This window comes from Equus quagga, chromosome 13 (genome assembly GCF_021613505.1).
Source record: "Equus quagga isolate Etosha38 chromosome 13, UCLA_HA_Equagga_1.0, whole genome shotgun sequence".
Taxonomy (NCBI): Eukaryota; Metazoa; Chordata; class Mammalia; order Perissodactyla; family Equidae; genus Equus; species Equus quagga.
In genome coordinates, this window is record NC_060279.1 from 25,486,842 (window position 1) to 25,508,698 (window position 21,857).

A 21,857-nucleotide genomic window follows, 5' to 3' on the forward strand; every position below is an offset into this window, starting at 1 on the left:
TGTGACCCAGCTATTCCACTTCTGGGTATTTATCCAAAGAACACGAAAATACTAAGTCAAAAAGATACTTGCAACCCTATGTTCACTATAGCATTATTCACAATAGCCAAGACTTGAAAACAACCCAAATGTCCATTAATGGGTGAATAGATAAAGAAGGTGTGGTATACATACACAATGGACTACTACTCAGCCACGAAAGGATGAAATCTTGCCATTTGTGACAATATGAATGGACCTTGAGGGATTATGCTAAGCAAAATAAGTGAGATGGAGAAAGTCAAATACCATATGATTTCACTCGTAAGTGGAAGATAAAAACAACAACACACACATAGATAAAGAGATTAGACTGGTGATTACAAGAGGCAAAGTGGGGAGAGAGGAGGGTGAAAGGGGTAATAGGGCACATGTGTATGGTGACAGATGGCAATTAGTCTTTGGGTGGTGAACATAATGTAGTCTACACAGAAACCGAAATATAATGATGTACACCTGAAATCTATATAATGTTATAAACTAATGTTACCTCAATTTTAAAAAAAGAAAGACAAGTGATAATTTAGAAACTTCTAACTGTAAAGAATCTTCCTAGTGGTCCACTAACTGTAGATTAATTTAGAATAATTATCTCTTTAAGACATAAATTCACCCTAAAAAATGACTTAATGGCTTTAATCAGATTACATTAGGCATGAGGTGATAGGAGGAGAGGGGAATTTCAAAATAGAAGACTCAGTCTATGGTCCTAAGAAATTCTGAGTCTAATGAGGAAGATTTTGATCTTACCTAGCCTGTTCTGTTAACTGATATTTCTTGACTTCCTTTCACTCACTGTCTACTTCACTGTCCTTTTTCCTTGGGGAAAAGGTACCTTCGATGAAACCATTTATGTAAGTCTAGAAACATACAGATGTATACTTCCTATGAACAGTTTGTGTGTGTATATAAAGTATGAAAACAAAGACTGGAAGGGTGTATACAAACTTATAAAAACGGTTGCCTCTGGGAAGGGGGAAGGGATCAAGATAAGGGAACATCTCGTTTTCTAACAGGTTAAACTTTGGAAGGGAAATGTAATCACATATTTCCATATAAACTTTTAAATTATAGTCATAAAAAATTTCTGGAAAAAAGTATGTTAAAGATTAATGGTGGTTGATTCTGGGTGGAATGAACAAGAGGGAAAGCCATTAACTTCTTTGTATTTACTGTTCAAGTTTCTACCAGACCATCAGTACGGTAAGCTGCAGGTTTTTATTGGCTGACTAGTTTACGCTCACCAAACATGCTCATATTCACAACAGCTGCCTTCTTACTGCTCCTGGAACTATTCTTGAAAACCATACTGGTAGCAATAACTTTACTGCTGAAACTACTACAAAGACTTAAAATATTAGGTGGGGCTTCCTAAATTTCCTATCACATACTCTGAAGCAGAGGTCTACAGTCAAGAGTTCTATCAAAACATTAAAAAAGAACAATAAAACTAAGGTGTGACACCACAGGCACATATAGCATGCTGCCTGTACATATCCTCTTGCTCTTGGTGTGGAATTCTTAATGTGATCATATCTTGAGATGACAGGAGGCTAGTTCTAGATTCCTGTATCCTAGATAACTGGAAAAGTTCCCATAGGAACCAAATCCTAAAGTCTCTCATCTTATCTACGTGAATTCTTTTTTTTTTTTTGAGGAAGATTAGCCCTGAGCTAACTACTGCCAATCTTCCTCTTTTTGCTGAGGAAGACTGGCCCTGAGCTAACATCCGTGCCCATCTTCCTCTACTTTATACGTGGGACACCTACCACAGCATGGCTTTTTGCCAAGTGGTGCCATGTCCGTACCCGGGATCCGAACCGGCGAATGCTGGGCCGCGGAGAAGCAGAATGTGCGAACTTAACCGCTGTGCCACCAGGCCAGCCCCTCTAAGTGAATTCTAACAAGAGTCCATCATAGTGAAGTTTTGTAGTATCTCAATAAACCCATTCTGGTTTTTTTGGAATAAACCTAGCAGGAATAGTGACAAATCACTAGTATTTCCCCCAACTTTCTGTATTGGGTTCTAAGGATAAGAAGTCTGCATACAAACCACTTGCAGAAAGGCTGCCCAAGTTTTTTGGCTAAATACAGCAGGCATAATAAGTGCTTCATATCTGAGTTTCAGACCAAAACCCCAGGGATTTCTCAGTTGTATGCTTTTCTTTTCCTAGGTGGCCAAAATCTTCATGGGATTCTCTTAGAACAATGAGACAGCATCCTTAGAGGAAACAATAGTTTCTTTATTCTTGTACAAGGTAGGAGAGTACCTGCTATAGCATATTAGAGTGTTCAGGCACCTGAGCTCTGAAACCAAGTGAACCTGGATGTGCATCCCAGCTCTTCCACGGTGTAAATGTGGGCATGCTAATGTACTTCTCTAAGATGCTGCTTTTTCCAAAAATGGGATTATAAATAAATAACTGAATCACAAGATTTCTGTAAGGATAAAATTAAATATTCTATACAAAGATTTTAGCAGTACCTGAAAGACAGTAGAAATAAATGTTACTATAGCCACATTAATAAACATCCCTCTGTTGTGAGGGCTCCTTCATCTCAGGGCCTGCCCACTGAGCTGTCCTCCAGACCTCCACCTCACTCCAAACAAGGCAGGGTTTTCCTGGGCTTCAGAGTTGACAGCCATGTTAAGAACAGCCTTTAGAAGTAGCTTCAAGTTTTCCATTATATCTCCTTAAAGAGACCATCTCACATCCTAGAATACAAATAGACTTGCCTCCCTCATTAGGGATAGCTTCCTATGAGATCTACCTTGTTGATAAACTTGAACTTACAGCAAATACAGATATTCAGTCAGTTTAAACACCCACTGTTGCCCTCAGATAATAAGATTATTGTCAGTCCACTTGTCACTCTATGTAATGCTCCCTAAATGTATCTGAGACTGACGCTCTGCAGGCTCTGCTAACAGAAACCTGTGGATGATGTGTCAGGTCCCAGTAATTGCCAGATTGCTATTAGCATTATTCCTCCACTTACCAGACATGCTTCAACCCCTAGCAATGGACACAGCCCATGTTCAATTTTTGGTGTATCTCTTATCTACTCACTTGGTTACCAAATAGTTCTTTTTAAGAGCATTGACCTGTTCTTTTGTTACAAACACTTACAGGCCTCTTAGTAAAGTTGTATAAATTGTATGATCTTAGTAAAGTTGCACATCCCTGGGTGTCAGCTTTGTGATCAATTAATTAAGGATATCTTTGATGTTTATCATTTAATTGCTATCATTCTAGCTACCCACTATCAGACAAGTATCTCAGATAAAAAGAAAAAAATTGTGAAGGATCTATACAGATTCACCATGGAAAACACAGCAATCCCACCAACTTCTTTTAAGATTGGCAGCGCACACACACAGGTGTTCAGGGCCACTGTGTATGGCTGTGTGTTTTGTGCACTGCAAGAAGTACCTGGCTGAGGGGGATGCTGAAATACAGCTTGTGTTGGAGCTGCCAAATCTTACCCCTGGAGGAAGGGATGCCTTTTTCTTCTTACACAGGTCCTACCTGCTCACTGAACTGTATTCTCACAGCACACTGTCTGCCCTAAGGTGGTACCTTTTTCTAGTTCATCCACCCAGCAGGCTGTACCTTTACCTAAATTGCAGAGACTTATCATATAGGTCACAGGTGGCCTGCAAAAGCAGTATTACAAAAGAAACCTACTCTACTGCGAGCAACTGATCTCATCACATAAAAAGATCTCCAAAACACAAAGATGCAGGAAAAGTCTTCAAGATAATTTCTCTTCTGATTGGTCGCATTTAAAGCACGCACACATACACGCACACAGAATTCTTCAGAGAACTGTTCACGAACAAAAACCTGAAATCAAAGAAGTTTACCAAAAATCTAAATAAACCTTGTAATATACATAATTTCAATATTTGAAGAAAAAACACTTTTGAGTCAAAGCCATCTGGAAAATACAGATTTTCTTTTGTACTTACTTTCTTCACAAAGAAACTGTGGCAATTAATAGAAGAATTTTATAAAGCAGTTAAAATGAACTTAAAGAAAATATAAACATAAAGAATTTATTACTTTTTTTTTTTTAAAGATTTCATTTTTTTCCTTTTTCTCCCCAAAGCCCCCGGGGTACATAGTGGTATATTCTTCGTTGTGGGTCCTTCTAGTTGTGGCATGTGGGATGCTGCCTCAGCGTGGTTTGATGAGCAGTGCCATGTCCCCGCCCAAGACTGGAACCAACGAAACACTGGGCCGCCTGCAGCGGAGCACGCAAACTTAACCACTCGGCCACGGGGCCAGCCCTGAATTTACTACTCTTAAGCATTAAATTATCTTAAAAGTAACATTTAAATAAAAGGAATTAAGAAAAATGTTTTAATGCCCCTAATTTTAAGATAATATCAAAACTAATAGCATGGAACTTGCGAAGTAGCCATACTAAAGAGAATGACAGGTGTGTGGGTATATATGGGCTATATACCCCAAGATATAAGTGATGCTGAAAATTATTCCTTAACAGCATTTTAAATTAACTCACCCAAAAAAATAACGTCTTATGATTTAAAATACAGCTATCCACAATATGTAAATATAGTTGGTAATCTCTATGGTGAACCAAGAATGAAAAGCTACAAATAACAGAAAGATATTCTAATAATTTTACACTAAATTTGTCCTTCATATAAAATCATCTTTAATAGGCTTCTCCTATCTAATATAAAAATGGAAAGTATTAATTAGCATGAGTGGAATTTGAGACGCTGGTCTATCCTACAACTTAAACAAGTATCCACAACCTACTATTTAATTCTGAAACCTTTTTAAAATAAGAGGATTACCAGAAAATGCCCTTAATTTTAAGAACACAGTAAAAATAAATTAAAATTGTGAACAAAGTAAATTTGATAAATTATTTTAATGTTTATTTTTCCTAGAAAAATTTCTTATAGACATCATCCCCTTTTGTAGCTCAAAAAAATGGAAGATTAATATGGCCACCTAGAGGAGAAAACATGATCAACAAATAAGCCATCACATTCTCTTACCTTTTATGGAATATCTGTATTTCAGATTTGTAACATATAAACTGTTCTAAAGGACCCAACTGAATTGGTTAATCATGCAGGAAATAGACTTGGGGAGAATACGAAAGTGGCAGTGACGACCTAACCGAAGCTAAAACAACGTTTATTATGCAGTGGACTTGACAAATACAGTTTTTATAACTTACTGTGCGACTTCAGGTTAAAAATTAGTTATTCGATCTAAAATCTCTTTCTACTTCTGTAAAACAGTATAATCTTACCTACTACAGTGCGTTTCAGTGAAGATTAAATATGTCGATGTGTGCAGAAACTAACAGTCAAGTACAGTAGGAGCTCTGCAAGTTCTTACCGCCTGGTCACAAAGTTCTCCTGCACTGGTCTCTCCTAATCCCTAGTCAGGCCCTCCTTGACCCTCTGCTCTCACAGATGTTTCTAATATTGGCTGTTCCAAAGCTTCTCTACTGGAATTATCCAGAGTGTTGAGAAATGGACTAATGGTTCCTTATCAGCACTAATGAGGTAACAGCATGTCATGTAAAAAAAAGAACATTTAAAAATGTTTCCCTCTACCTTGTAATTCCCTTTAGTTACCTCAACCCACATTAGTCAAATCTCATCTTTATAAATTTGCAGAATAATATGCAGAATAAAAGGTCAGAGTTGTAAAAAGAAGCATAATCTACTCTATTCATCCCTTTACTTGTACCTTAGGAAAACGAACCAAATTCTACCAAGAGAACTGTACTCAGTAGTCCTCTTAGGTGACCAGCTATGAACTGAGCAGTATTTCTGCTGAGTCAGCTATGCAGAGGCACAACCATGTGGTGGAGACTCAAATGTGTATTAGAAGCAAATGCCCCTCCTTCCTGATTATATACCAGAGAAGGCTTCACTATTATTGAGTTGGAGGGAGAAGGTGAACTCTTGGCTTACAAACCCCTTCAACTACCTCTCTGTCTTGACTCTGAGAGTTGATAAGGAGAGAGTAAGCAGTAAGAAAGTATAGGCAGCAAATGTACACTTTCTTATCACTTATTCTTTCCTCAATAACATTCAATCTAACATTATTCTATACTACTAAAACTTAAATTGCAAGTAATTGATCAACTTCTATTGGACAAATGGGCTTGTTTGAATTCTCATCCTTCCCAATCTCTCTGCAGCATTCAAAACTCTCCTTCCATGGTTGATAAAATACAATACATATTCTTATGATTCTCCACTTTATCACTTTTACTTTCTCTTTACACCCTTAATTCTCCTGTTCAAGAAATGAAATATTTCTCTTATCTTTTCTCTCTATACATTCTCCCTCGTCAATTTAATCCATGCCCATGGTTTCTATCTCTAAGGATATATGATCTGAAAACCTCTCTCCCTAATCCCATTCATGATTTCAAGATCCATAGCCATTTCCCACTGCTTAAATATCCTGCTTCATCGCATATATAAAACCACTTTTGTCTCCCACCTTTCACTACTTCCAACAAAAAAATAGATCCCTCTTTGGATTTCCTATTTACATGAATGACCTCAGCATTCTCCTAGCTACACATGCTGGAAACCAGTGTCATCTTTAACACTTTCTTCCTTTTTTCCAGTGTTCCAAATACACTCAGTTCCTAAATCCAATAAACTGCATCTCTCTAATGCCTCTCCTACCCTCCTACATGCCCACTGCCACTACTGTAATTCAGATTTTTACCATTTCCCACAGACTACTCCAAAGACCTCCTTAACTGGTGTCTTTTCCTATAGTCTTTCTGTTACTAAATTAATCTTTCTAAAGCACATTCCCTATCACGGTTCCTTGGTGAAAAACTTTTAGTGAGTTCTTAGTGGCTAACAAATTAAATCCAGACTTCTTATTCAGGGAGGCACTGTGGGCTTCAGATCTCATCTCTCTCTCCATTTTATTTCCTACCCCTATACATCCTATAGTCATTTACCAACACAGACTGAGACCATCCCTACATCTACCAATTCTTTGTCCCTAAATTCACTGCTAATGAGGATCTCATCATTGTTTATCTAACTCGTCCTTTCTGCCTCCAGTAGCTCCTACCTCCAATTCATCTCTGTTACAATAGTTAAATAATCTTTCTTAAACATATTGACCTAAAAGTGCCACAGTGTCCAACTGAAAAACCTTTCAGGGATCTACATTTCCTGTAGACAGCATCCAAACTCCTATGCCTGGCATTCAATCCTATTACCCGCCCCTTCTCCAAACACAGATCCTAAGGTAAGGACACTGAAATACACTCTTTTGCTTTCATGCAATCACCACTTCATGGTTGTTGAACTAGTTCTCACTCAAGTCCAGTTCACCTAGTCTGTGAGGACTTCACTGGACTTCCCCATATCCTCAACCTCCCAAACAAAGTCTGAGTCACCTCTCCCTCTGTATTAATATAGAACTTTGTTCACGTAACTAACAGACCTCTTATCCCATTATATTACACATATACTCACTGGACTTCCTCTTCCAGTCTGTGGGCTCTTTGAAAGAAGTTTGTTTTATTCATCTTTATATCCACAATATCTAGTATGGCACATAAAAGGCTTTCAATAAATGCTTATGAAAGAAATAAATCTAACTTCAAAATGCTTAAAATCAATCTACCCTGCATGTTTTATCAATAATTTAGAGTAGAAAAGGTGGAAAAGTACAGGTGGGTCCTAAATATATAGGTAAAATGAAATGAGAAGGTGATTCCAGGGCACTTGTACCAGTCAGAGGTTTGGGCTAGAAGAGAAGAGCCACTGAGGTTATGCTTCTCTCCTCACCGCTGCTCCCACAGACTACAGAGCCATGCTAGAATAACAGGACTACAGGGAAGAAGCAATCAAGACAGCAGAGGAGCGTAGAGAGTGGGAGGAAGAAAGAGGGAGCAGGGAAAAACAAAGTCCTAAACAGAAGCTGCAAAAAGGAAAGTGTCTAGGGTTGCAGATTATAAACTCAGGGCCTGCTCATGACTGCTTACTATCACCACCATCACCGTTTTCACTACCCTTACCTACAACTCCCATTTATCAATCACTTATCTATCAGGTGCAGACACTATGCTAAAAACTACCACATACATCATTTAATGTTCATATGACAACCCTATCAGGAAGGCATTATCCACATTTTAGAGACAATGAAACAAACTTCAAAATAATGAACTATACTGCCCAAGGTTGAGCCAGAATGTGAACAAGAATCAGGCTTCAAAACCCATTCTCTTTCTGCTCTACTATTCACGTGCTGGTGCTGTAGATAAGTTGGGGACTGCCTTTAATGCTCTGCATTGTTTAGTTATCTTTGTAAGCACATGTCTTATTTCCTCTAGTTCTAGAAAGGTATTTTTGAGGGTACAGCCCACGTCTAATATTTTTTATTTCTTCCCCAATATCTCACAATGAGCCTTCTACAGTAATCACTTAGTATTCGATTAACTTATGATACCTATGTACTAGCAAAAATAAAAAGGGAGGTACATCAATCTTCACTTAGCCTTAAGCCAAATACAAAATAGATGATTTAGCTCCTTTGACAACTGTATGTGCTGGGATAAGACTTTAAGTCATCAACAGTAACAGGCCCAAAACACCACAACTATAAAATTAAAGATAGTTCATGTTTGGTATAACAAGAAAAATGCTATCTAAGATATATGCTCTTTTCTTTACATCTGGGTATAAAGATCATAATTACTAGGAGCAGTCCATACGTTGTATCAAGCACATGAACAACTTACTTAAATGTGGAAATAAATATGCTTTAATTAATGGCAAAATATTTTTTATTTCTCTTATGGAACGATGTAAAAACATGTGAGAGTGGAATTTTATCTTCTACATAGGCTGAGTTCTAAAGCCAATGTCAGCACATGAGGCAAAAAGCAAAAAAAGCAATTAGAGACAAAATAATCCTTAGAAATTTCTTGAATCGCCTTCAAAGGCACAGTATAAACTAGCACCAGCTCTCAATACATTTATCTCAGATGGTTTTTTTCTCCCACATAGGACAGATCACCATTTCTTCTGTGTGTAACATGAAATATTTGGCTCATGTTTAGGGGCCATATTGAATGAAAAAGCATGCATTTATACACTGGAATCATATTCAACATTATGAGATACTTTAGACTGTATCAGTTCCTATAACAGATATTTAGGAAATGATTCCATCTGAGAGAACAGCAGATTCACATCTTCCTTCTCAAACTTGTTAGGCATGTGTTCATTGTGCAGAAACAGCTAGAATTACTATTGTATTTAAATTATTTGGTGTTTTGCTTTTGGGTGTTTGGGGTTTTGGCTAAAGTTCAAAGATCTAAATTTGAATAAATTATATTTCCAGAAATGTGACTCTACTGTATGTGCTATGTTTATTGTGCAAAGAGATGCCTAGAAGTTCAGACACAAATAATCTAATACCACAGTGTGTCATCTAGAAAAACAAAATAATTAACTATCTTACCTTCATCTATTGATGCTTCACTACTGTATCCATCATACTCTGCAGATAGAGGACTATATTTTTGTCTTGTTTCCCAAGTATAGTTCTTTTGTCTAGAATCTGCCAAGGGTAGTCTGGAATTGTGTGTTCTGGATAAGGCCTCATGATATTTACCCAGTGCTTCATCTTCACTTTCAGAGGATGAACAATGCTCATCTTTGTCCATGTAGGAATTATCTATTTGGAATAAGGAGAAGAAATCAAAATTTTAATGCAATAAAGAATGATGAACTTGCTACAATTTTTATACATTACATATACATATTATATATAATACATATGATTTCATATATATCCATATACATACAAACACACATATGTATAAATATATATGTATACACACACAACCTGAATTTTGAGCTTTAGAGAATTAGGATTTTTTCATTTAAGAAGCCCAAGACTTAGATTTTTATGTTTTAATAGAAAAAGATTGGTTTGTATATTCTAATTATACAAATAATGTTAGTCACAGAGATTTTCCAACCATGTTACAGATAAAGGAAACACTAATAGGGCTCGTCATCTTACACTATTTTTTTAAAGGCTCAGTAACACACAAAAGAAATTTTAAGGACTGCCAGTAACTATGGACCTGATTCAAACAATTCACGTCAGAAGAGACATTTTTGGTTATTATCCTGGCCAAAATTTTCAAAACTGACAATGCTTAGTGCTAGGAGTGGAACAGAGAAATGAGCAGACATACTATTGGTGAAATTATTACTGGTACAACTTTTCTAGAGAGCAATTTGGCAATACATATCAAACTTTTAAGCCTGCATAGTGTTTAATCCATTTCTAAGAACTTACCAATTCTAAGAATTCATCCTAAGAAAATAATTAACAGGTAAGCAAAGATATATATTTGAGACAATTAGTGAATTGTGTTGCATTTAATAGCAAAAGAAAACAAAAATAAAATATAACCTAAATGTCCATCTTTGGGCCTTAAGTAAATTATGAACTATTTAAGCAATGATAATACTAAGTAATCAATAAAAATGAGGAGGCAAACTTACAAGTACTCACAGGGAAAGAATAACATCACATGACATCACATTAAGAGAAAAGAGAAGGTTATAAAATAGAAGGTATACTTCATTATCATTTAAAATATAAACACACCTTCATGCAATACACACAGACACACACACACACATGCAGTATATGTTTATATGTACATACAAAAATGTCTGGAAGAATATTCACCAAACAATTACTATCTTTGAAAGGCGGAATTACTAGGAAAATTTTACTTAAATATACCTAAATTTCAAATCAATTTTTCAAGGGGTATAAATTTTATTTTATTTTTAAAAGTACTAGTTATATTACCATTTTTTTAAAGGTAAAAATTTTGAAACCGCACCATGTTGAGATTCATTTAAACCAAGATGCAACTTTCTTAGAATTACAAAACAACTCTAGTAGGATGAAGAGACCACAGCAGGTAGAATTTAATTCAGTCTAGATATTTTTCTCTTTATACTCAGTTGAGATCACCTGTACTAAAGGAATCACGGTTTGAAATTCAGGTGGAGAGACATAGGATAAATAATTTTAAATATGTGATAGAAGTTGAATGCTCAGCATTAGAAGTAAGGGAGCTTGGTTGTCAATAGTCTAAGTTCCACTTTTTAATTCAGTAAAGTAAAGCCATAAAAGGGTAAAATTATGACCAATGTGATATTCTGCACTGCCTAACATGTAGTCACTAGCCACGTACAGCTATTTAAATTAAATTAATTAAAAATAACAAAATTTAAAATCTGGTTCCCCAGTGCTACTAGCCACATTTCAAGTGCTCATTAGCCACGTGTGGCTAGTGGTTACTATATGGAGCAGACAGGTAGGCAAAACTTTCCCATCATCCCATTTGGATGGTGCCGAGATGATGGCAGATCTGTTCTAGAAGCAGGCACTCCGATTCTCAGTTCAGAGCATTTGTGGGACACCATGGTGGTGGTCTTAGGGCAGCAGGAGAGCTCTGAGGAAGGTAATTAGAAATTCCATAGTGACACTCCACCTCTTACAAAATACTACCTGAGGTAGCCCTACATTCAGAAATGGAGAAGGAAAACTCCTCTTCCTCTTCCTATACCGTATATGGTCTACGTCAGAACCTAGAATACAGGTACTAGTAATATTACAGCTCAGCCATCTGAGGGGATCATCTATGGGTCAAATGACTTTCAAAATGATTTTAGAACATAAGACATTTAAGTTTAGTACTGACTATAACCTAGAATGCTCAGATATTTGGTTTCTTTAGGTATCAGCACGCTTCCTAGTGAAAACAAGTCAAAACAAAATTAAAAATTCTGCATTGCTACTTCTTAAGTATTCATTACTAGCATCCAACCTATTGTTATTTTCTGAATAAAATAACACAAACTATTCTACTTAATTTTATTTCTTTATTTTTGCTACTTCAAGAAACAAGGCTACCAAAACTAAACCAAGGCTAGCAAACCCCAGTGAATCTGACATTCAAAAAACTGCTAGAAGAATAGACTGCAAAATGGACCTATTTCCAAAACCTGGCATTCCTTTTTAATTAGCTCATTAAAAATCATTCATATAGTTGGTAAACAGCAGATCCCTATTATGTATGAAGTCGTGGCAAAAGTCAAAAAGTCTTCCTCATTTCTACTGCTATTCAGTTTTTTGTTATTTTATGAGACTCTAAAGAAAAATTCCAGATATACATTTTATAAACAAAAGCCAGTGTACTTTTGGCATTGTGATCAGATCAGCATTAATGAAATAACTAAGGTATTACCAGAAGTAACTACTAGCAGTATGAAGCAATTCTGTAACCAAAACCAAATAACTCTTGGTTAATTGTTTTGAAAATTGTCACAAATATTGTGGTTGAAAACTACAAATGCTGTAGTTGGATCTTAATTCTACATAGAGACCTCATGAATAATAATAGCTTGTTCATGCATATTTGTCATAAACATCGTAAGTCATATAAAATTCTTAATGTATGGCTAAATGAATAGACACATGTCCTGAAGCAAATTACTCAACAAAATAAAATCTATTGCTCTCAAGTAAAAATATAAAACATTTGACACAGATTCTTATCAGGAATGATGTGAAGAACAACACTGTGTAAAAGACTTAGGGGTTAGTTACAAAAAGACATAATTATTTAATTTCAACTATACACACCAAATAAATTCCAACTAAAGCATGCACACTTTTAAGAAAACCATGGAGTTTCTGGTTGCAAAATAAACGAAACATTAAGAAAAACACTAGGAAAAATTAGGGCCCTTAAAAATTGGCCAAATAACACAGGGACCAGTGGCAATATTAGCTTAGTGGTGAACAAATCACATGAATGTTCTTGAAGTGCTTTATAAGAATAAACTGAAGGACTATAAAGACGTCTCCTAGTAAGAGGATTCAAGAAAGTCTTAAGTTAGATATACAGACGTAGAGGAAAGATCAGAAATTTGGATGATGCTTTCCTAATTTGAAAAATCAAGAAAAAATTTCATCACTCAAACTCACATTAGGGGACCTCACCTTTTTCTGGTATTATCTTAGAATATTTTTCATCCTTACTCTTTGCTTCTCCTTTCTTGGCAGAAGTGGCTTCATTTTTCTTTGTTTTTATGTCTCCCTTCATGTTGTAGTATTTTGTTGGATTTATTTGTTCTTTGATTTTTCCATGTAACTTATCTTTAGAATTAGTTGCTGGTGCTGGATGTATATCTTCTTTCTCAATGGATTGCCGTATCATATGTCTATTGCTTGCCAAAATATCTTTTGGAGAATATTCATTTCCTGAACATTCATTCCCTTTGGATCCTTTACTTTTAACATGTTTCTCAGCTTTCTTTAAGTGATTTTCTTTCATTTCTCGCTCTCTTACCTCCTTCAAATCATTCTTACCATGATTGGAAATTCCTAATCCAATTTTTTTAGATCTGTCAGTACTTTCAAGATCTTGACAAGTAGATCCAGCCCTTGCATTCTGCTTGATAACTGATATCCTACCACCACTCATGTGGTCTTTCAAAGAATCACCAGCATTATCAGTTTCTTGATATTTTGATAGAGTCTGTTGCCTACCATTAATATGTTTAAATATTCTTTCTTCATTCATTCCTTGATCTTGCTCTCGTGAAACTGAAGCATTATAACAACTTACTTGATTTGCTCGGTGCTCTAAATTGGATTGTGTTTTCTGACAATTAGGGTTTTTGGAAACTTCTAGTAACACGGCATTTTCTGGTTTAGACATCTCTCCAGCTTCTACTGCTGCAGAGCTTTCCTCTTCTGGGCGAAAGCCATTGATCATACTTGTTACCTGTTCAGCAACTGAGTCAGTTAAAGCATAGCTGACTTCCCCAACAGCAGTGGTCAAATCTTCTACGGCATTACTGATTGTGTCTACCAGAGAGGACACTGAAGGTAGATTCTGCTGAAAATTTTTGAAAAATGCCATTTTCTAATTCCTTGTTCCTAAAAAGTGCAATAATGGAATTTTCTCTTCTCAAAATATCAACCACTTGTGAATTTGAATTTAATATTTACCTAAATGTTTCTACTCATCAGCTCAATATTAGTATTTCACACTGTGCCTTTTACTCTTTCTGTAAATGCATTATGTACTTGGAAGAAATATGTTGAAGCAAAGACTCTTCAGGAAAAAAAAAAATCAAACCACTTGGTTTAAATGTAATGACACTTTTTCCCATTCCATAGCTACCATAACAGCAGCAAGACCATATTTTCCCCTCAAATACTACTGATTTTTTATTCTATACCTGCAAGAAGAAGTATAAAAATGATTTTTACTAAGCACTTTTAATTTATTTATTAATAGTCTATGTAGGGGAACTATCCTACCTTACAAACAAACTATTAATATCACAAATTAAGAAAAACGTTAAGGGGAAAATATCTAAACAATTTTGCACAGAGGTTAGAATACGGGAGAGCAGAGGGTGAACATCTGAGTGGCTACTACATGCTAGGCATTGCGATTTACAAATTTTATCTTACTTGATCTTACAGTAACTCTAGGAGGTAAATATTATTATTCCTATTTAGTAAGTAAAAGAAAAACAAGGCTCAGAAAAATTAAGAAGGTCCCCGAGACCTTTCCAATGGATCCCAAGGTCAAACTATTTTTATAATAATAGTAAGGGAATATTTAACTTTTTCACTTTCATTTGCTCACAAATGAACACTGGCATTTTCCAGAGGCTACATGACAGAACGAATGCAGAAGCAGATCTGAGAATCTGGTTGTGTCTTTCTTTTATGCCAGTCATTAAAGAGATTTGCAAAATATGTAAAACAATGTTATTCTTCTCATGAAACTATTTTTTTTGGTTTTAGAAAATATATGTTTTAAAATTAAAAAATGTGATTTATATTAACAGATAGGCTTACTGTTGGTTTTCAAAAAATAAATTGATAAACAATATTTTAAAATTTTAATTTCTAATATGGTACAAATCAATAGCTATAACTCACATAAACAAAAGCTCTTCGGGTTCCCCAACCATTTTTAAGAGTGTAAGGGGTCATTAGACCAAAGAAAAACCACAAATGCTGAACCAGAGAATTACTGAAGGCTGCTAAAGAGATATCTTTAACCAGTTCATTCTACACAAAAGACCAAAAAGTGGGGCTGAAGTACAAGAAACATTAAACTTAATCAAATCAAAAACCACACAAAGTACTATCGTTTCCCAATGCAAAAGTCACAGATGTAATTCAACAATGAATAGATTTTTATAAACAATGAGGATATCACTTCTTAAGTTATCAGAAGTAAGAGAAAGACATCTCTCCAACACATGTACATAGACAAGAAAAGCAAGGAGTCTCTGCTCTTGTTCCTCAAAATAATTCTAAATTAACACCTAGCGTTTATAATTCTCAGCTTGCTCCTGCCAGCATTTATATAAGCCGGTCTTTGGAAGTAGCAAATAAAAAACTCATAATAATTTAACAAAATAACTCCAAGGAAAATTTCCCCATAAGAGAAAGAACAGTATCACAGCCCTCATCTTTCCTAGTATCCAGTAATAATAAGTGATATAATGCCTACAGTACCAAGGGAGGGAGAGGAACACTCATTTTTATAACCAGACTATAGCTATACACTCAGTTACTAGAGGGGAAAAAACACCTTCTCCAAACAATGAAATTATCCATCAGGTGAGAATTCAACAGCAGGTAAAGAAGAAGGGTGAATACTTTCAAAAGCCTTCCAGGGACACTTAAAGAAAGGCCTCGAGAGAGCTATCTGGACAACGGATTTAAGCTATATAAAGCAACAAGATACTTCCTTCCTAAAACATATCTGCTTATACGACAGGCTCAAAAGCATGCCTTATATATGAAAAAGAAAAAGAAAAATGTCATTCTGTGACAGTATACAATTCATCTTTATGCAATTTATTAGCAATTCATGGGCAACAGAAAGAAAATTGAACATAGTTTACTTAGATCTTTTACTCTCATAGAATAGTGGCTCAACTGTTAGTTTACAATGTCAAAACCATTTTTATTGTATATATTTAAAAAAATAATAGAATAGAACAGTACAGATAAAAAGAATAAGATAAGCAGTATGATACTTACAAATTTTATCTTGTGAATTCTTCCTTGTACTGTATCCTGAACCAAGATCTGGAAACCCGCCAACATTATCAAAACAGAACTTCTTATTAATATAGAGAAAAAGGAGCAGCATCAAGATAATAAACACCCCAACAGCTGACAAAAATCCAACTGCCTCTGGAGATACTGGAGAAAAAAAAGTCACAGCTGTAAGCATTTATTCTTCTTTAAGCTACAAATAAGAAGGAAACCCAAATACATACGTTAGATTATTGCCTTATTTGAATTATATTTCTAAATTGGCATAGTTTACAACAGTTTCATTTACAAGAAAAACAAACTGCATGGTTTAATGAGTTGTTCAATTCATTCAACAGTATTTATTCAAATCTTCTAAAAGTTTCCCTATAAACTAGATTGAAACAATCTTAAAAAAAAGAAGTCTACAAAATAAGATGGTTATACATTTAGTCCATTAAAGAGTACTACAAAAACTTGAACACAAGAATTAGAAAAATTATTTCCCATGCACAGGTATATTACTTAAACATATTTGTGAGAACGTACATTGTTATTCTTACCTCTAAAAGCTTCAATGGCCCTTTTTCATTAAATAAACTCTGGCCGTCTTAACCTGGCATTCAAAGCTCCAGCCTCTTTTCCGTATTACACTCCAATCAAATGGTTCCACTCATTGTCTCAGAACCATCTGTATGCATTACTACACACCTTGTTTTTGTTCATCCTCATCCCCTTGCTTGGAATGACCAAGTCTCCTTTCTACCATATCCCACTCATTCACTAAACCAACAGACATTTTTGGTGCAGGAGCTATACACCAGGTATTATCATACACAGTTCCTGTCTTCCATAACAGTCTGGGGAAGGCATTTACAATGTGGTGTAATAAAGGCTATGACTGGGGAAGAACAGGCTTTATGAGATTCATAGAAACAATCATAGTGCTGAAGGATCAAATAAGCTTTTCTGAAAGTTATGGCCTCTATGATTATATTTTAAGAATTAGTAAGAATTAGCTGACTTCACACTATTTCAGGCAGAAGAAAGCACATGTGCAAAAGTCTAGAGACAGATCGCCATATATTCCAGAAACTCAATGAAACTTTGTTATGATGAACCACCAGATTCTCAAAAGAATCTGATCTCAAGGGAATACATGAAATCATCTACGGAGATTTTGTAGAGTGAGAATAGAGAAAATCTTCTCAACTTCTCCAATCCTCAGCAATCTCTCTGTCCTGTCAATGTTTGCATTATTTGTCACTATATCAGTCATTTGGAGTTAAACAGGAACTACATTTTTGTATCCCCGGTGTCTTACATATAATACTCAAGAACTAGTTGAGAATGAATCCTAAACCGCAAATATCCTCTACAATCTACATCCTACTCTTTCTTCCTCCACCTCAAGCAGCAACTAAAATATCTCCTCCAAGATTTTTTCTTTAATCTGAAGAGCCATGGCAATCAGCATCTAATTCACCTGTGTGAAATTAAGTCACCAACCAGCCAATGATGAGAGCTTTAATCTTCCACCTTTTCATTACTTGGGAAAGCCAGGCATCCCATGTGTAGAAGTGATGACATAATAGTCTATTCAAAGGTGGGTCAACAGTATCGTGGTAGAGGATGGAGCAGAGAGTGATACTGTAAGGGAGGGGCAATGAGAGTGAGGCGGGAGGTGGCAGGAATGGTTGAAGTGCTATCTGGCTATCAGGCTGGTCCTGAGGAACAGATCCTGCTACTCAAACCAGGAAGTTACACCCAGACATCAGCCCTGCCTGTCTCATTCTCAGGATGGAGAATAGTCAGGAAAGAGAACGATATTTTAATAAAAGAATCTAAGACGTATGACATAAAAACAGTGCTGTGAATCAAGCCTGAAGGATGAGTTAAAAATGAAAACAGAAGAATTATGATCAGCATTTCTAATAGCTAGGAAGGGCAGAAGCAGGACAGAATCTGGTATGAAGAGGCAAAATGCTCAATAGACTTATATTCAGTATTTCACTCTAAATAGCAAATATGTATAGGAGCTCCCCTTTTAGCCCAGGCCCAAAACACACTTGGCAACTTGATGTCTTAAGTGAACACGCGGGGTTAGATAATAAGCAGTCTGAAAATTTCCCATCTCTTAGAAGACTACATGAGAGAGAAGATATCGCTCACCTCACTTAAGAAAGGTAGTTATTGCTAATAAAATAGCAACAAACAGATATGGCCTATATTATGTGCTATTCACTGTTTTACATACTTGATATATATTAACTCCTTTAAGCTTCACAATTATCCTATTATCACCTCCATTATAAAGTGAGATATGGAGATATTACACTATGTGCCCAGCTAGCAAGCAGAAGATCAGGATTCAGACCCTGTCTGACTCCATCTGTGTTTTTAACTAGTGCTCACACTGCTTTTCCTGTTTTCCTTCTCTCCTTCTCTTCTTGCCTCTTCCTATACCTTGCCTCAATCTTTATTTCTGTGTTCCTCTTTCATCTTCTTCCTTCCCATTTTAAAATTTAAGCCAGGGGAAAGGACAACTATAGGGCCAGCCCGGGGGCACAGCAGTTAAGTTCGCATGGTCTGCTTCAGCGGCCCAGGTTTGCCGGTTTCGATCCCGGGTGCGGACCTACGCACCACTTGTCAAGCAATACTGTGGCAGGCGTCCCACCTATAAAGTAGAGGAAGATGGGCACAGATGTTAGCTCAGGGCCAGTCTTCCTCAAAAAAAAAAAAAGAACTATATAAATAAGTATAATACAGTAAGTAGTATAATAGACATACGACTATAAAGTATTACTGGAACACAAAAGAGAAATACTATCTGGGGAAGTTACAAACACTTCAGAAAGGAGATGACACTTGAGGGTATGTAAGATTAATAGAAACTATTAAACAGTAAAAGGGCAGATGAAAGAGCATGGTCTAAGACACAGAAACAATGTGCACGGCATTCTAGAAGCACTAATTGGCAACAGTCGTGGCTGTCTTATTTACTTCTGTATCCTCAAAGCAGCCATCACAATGCCATGTAGTTGACATGATATAAACCTTTGTAAATGAATGAGTGAATGAATGAGTGTTCAGGAAAGATCAAGAACATACCAAAGGAGCTGTGACTGGAGATGAAAGCAAGGTCCAAACCATCAAAGAACCTTCAAAACCATCCTAAAGATTTTGTACGTGTCGAACCATATTGCTACAAACAATGAGAAAACTGGAATGTAGTAGGGAGTAAATGGTGACAAACTACGAGGAGCTCTTAAACTAGGCAGCAGCAGTGGTGGCAGAGGAGAGGAGTGAATTTGTTGAAGGAAAATTGCTAACAGATTAGATCCTCATCAACAGGATGAAGATAAAGAGAAGCTGAAGATAATTCTCACGTTTCCAGCTTGAGTGAATGGGTAAATAGTAACGTCATTAACCAAAATGGAAAAATATGAGGAAAGGCATATGGTTTAGGGTATGGGGGCTAAGAGAGAAGTAGAAGGAGAGAGATAATGAGTTTAGTTTTTGTGTTCTTACATTAGGACAGTCAGCAGACATGTCAGTGTGGATGCCTCGTCAAGAGAGGGAAGTGTTAGTGTGGTGCTCTGATGAAGGTCAGGTCAGCTATAAAAGATTTGGGAGTTTTTCCTTTTGCTTATCCTATTCCATGTGAAAGACTTCACTGACAATACAAACCAAACTGGCAAATCTGGTAAATCTCCTACCTTTACAAATTCTTAGATAAATATACACTGTGAATTTAGATAAATTTTTTAAAAAGATCTTTCGCCACCAGGAAAAGGTGAAGGATGCCTGATGTAAATATACTACTCATACAACTCCCTTTTATCCATCGCCTGACTAAATGTCCATTTTCTACATTCACTGAAAATACTTTATGTATTTAAAATTTTAAAATGGTAATATGGTTGAAAGCAAGAAATACATAACATTATTTTCTAATATAAAATATTTAAAAGGTTCAGACTTCTATTTTTCATCCTTATCTCAGAATTAACATGACGTATATTATTTGAAATGATGTGATAACTAGAAGTTGGCCAGAGTTCTAAGTACAAAAACATTTGCTCAATCTCACCTATGCATAAAACTGCAATAGAAAAATCCACTGAAATTAACCTAAAGACATAAATGTCATACAGCACCAAAAAATTAAATTACACTAACTCAGATCTCACTAACACAAAATATATTTTCATTGAGTATAAGACAAAATTTACTCCTAAAATCTTATTTACACTATGAATCTGCTTATAAAACCATTCTGCATACATGTGTCTTAGGTTATGGTTAATTTATCTATACATAAACCTACTCTTTTCCAACATTCTAGATCATCCACTGTAGCCAAGTAAATGCTATTTAAAAATGCATATTACCTCTTAAGGAGAACTTTCAAAATCTCTATTTAATAGCACACAGTTAACTAAATTTAGGTTAATATTATACATTTGAAGAATTAAATTTGCTGAATCAAATTTGAGTTAGTCAGTAACTCAAAATTCACTAATGCACTATTTTCCCATAATGCAAATTTGTAAAATTTTAATATGGTAAACAATAAAACCAAGACCAACTAATAACAAAATTAACAATATCAACACTTAACGAGTCCCTATAATTTGCTAGGGGCTGTTTTAAATGCACTACAAGCATTATCTAATGAATCCCTACTACAACCCAGGTTCACAGATACGAGTGTTGAGGCTGAGAAAGAGCACGTAGAATCCTCAAGATCTTAAAATTATTATTGAGTGACAGAATCTTGATTTGAATAAAGGCACACTGACTCCTGCACTCAAAATATTAAACACTCATCTCCATTGCTTCCTATTTGCCAGGCACTGTTGTAATCTGTAATCTCTTTCATTTTAAAATTCAATGCTCAAAACAACTTTAGGATAGGTAAGAACTACACAGTATCTTAGTCTTTAGATTAGTAAACTGAGGCCCAGAGAGTAATTAACTTGTCCAAGGTCATAAATCTAGGAAATGGTAGAACCTGGATTTGAACCCAGACATTCTGACTCCAGAGCCCATGGTCTTAAACACCAATCAACACTGCTTCCTTATATGCCAATCTGCAATATAAAAAATAAGGAAAAGCCACATCATCAAGATAACATAGCTTACAACATATATTATGAGAAACTATTTTATAGTTTAGTTTCTAAAAATGTTAAAAATACCACTGATTTCAGCTTTCTCAAAATAAATATATGAGGTAAAATATGGAATCATAGTATTTCCTATTCAAGATACTTTTGAAAACATTCTAAAATTAATTTTAGAACTATGCTGTAAACTAAAAGGAATGGTACCATCCTTACATTATATGCCATATTTGAAAAGTTAATAAAAATTTAAATACTAAAAGTATTCTATGAATAAGCTTGATATTCATTAGCAATGCTCAATAAAAACATAAATAAGGTCTCTGCGAGCTCTACGATCCTATGAAGAATCTAAGGACTATACTGCAAAGTAAAAAAGTACAAGAAATAATATCTCACCAGAAAATACAGGAAGGTTAGCTTGTCCAAGATTAATGATTATTTATGTTAGATATACTGAACTGGTTTTAGAAGTTATCTTCATTCTATATTTAGAAATGAATATATGTATTTACAAAAATCCACT

The 21,857-nt window shown here is 35.5% G+C and overlaps 1 protein-coding gene across 1 annotated transcript in view; it reads right to left on the bottom strand.

Moving 5' to 3' along the window:
* Positions 1-14,052, bottom strand: part of SYT14 (synaptotagmin 14) — a 171,344-nt gene extending 157,292 nt beyond the window's left edge. Inside the window, exons 1-2 of the mRNA XM_046683763.1 lie at positions 13,128-14,052; positions 9,549-9,764 (exon numbers count right to left, since the gene is read on the bottom strand). Of these exons, the coding sequence (XP_046539719.1) occupies positions 9,549-9,764; positions 13,128-14,052 (1,141 nt within the window). The remainder of the gene's footprint in view (positions 1-9,548; positions 9,765-13,127) is intronic.
* Positions 14,053-21,857: the final 7,805 nt, after the last annotated feature.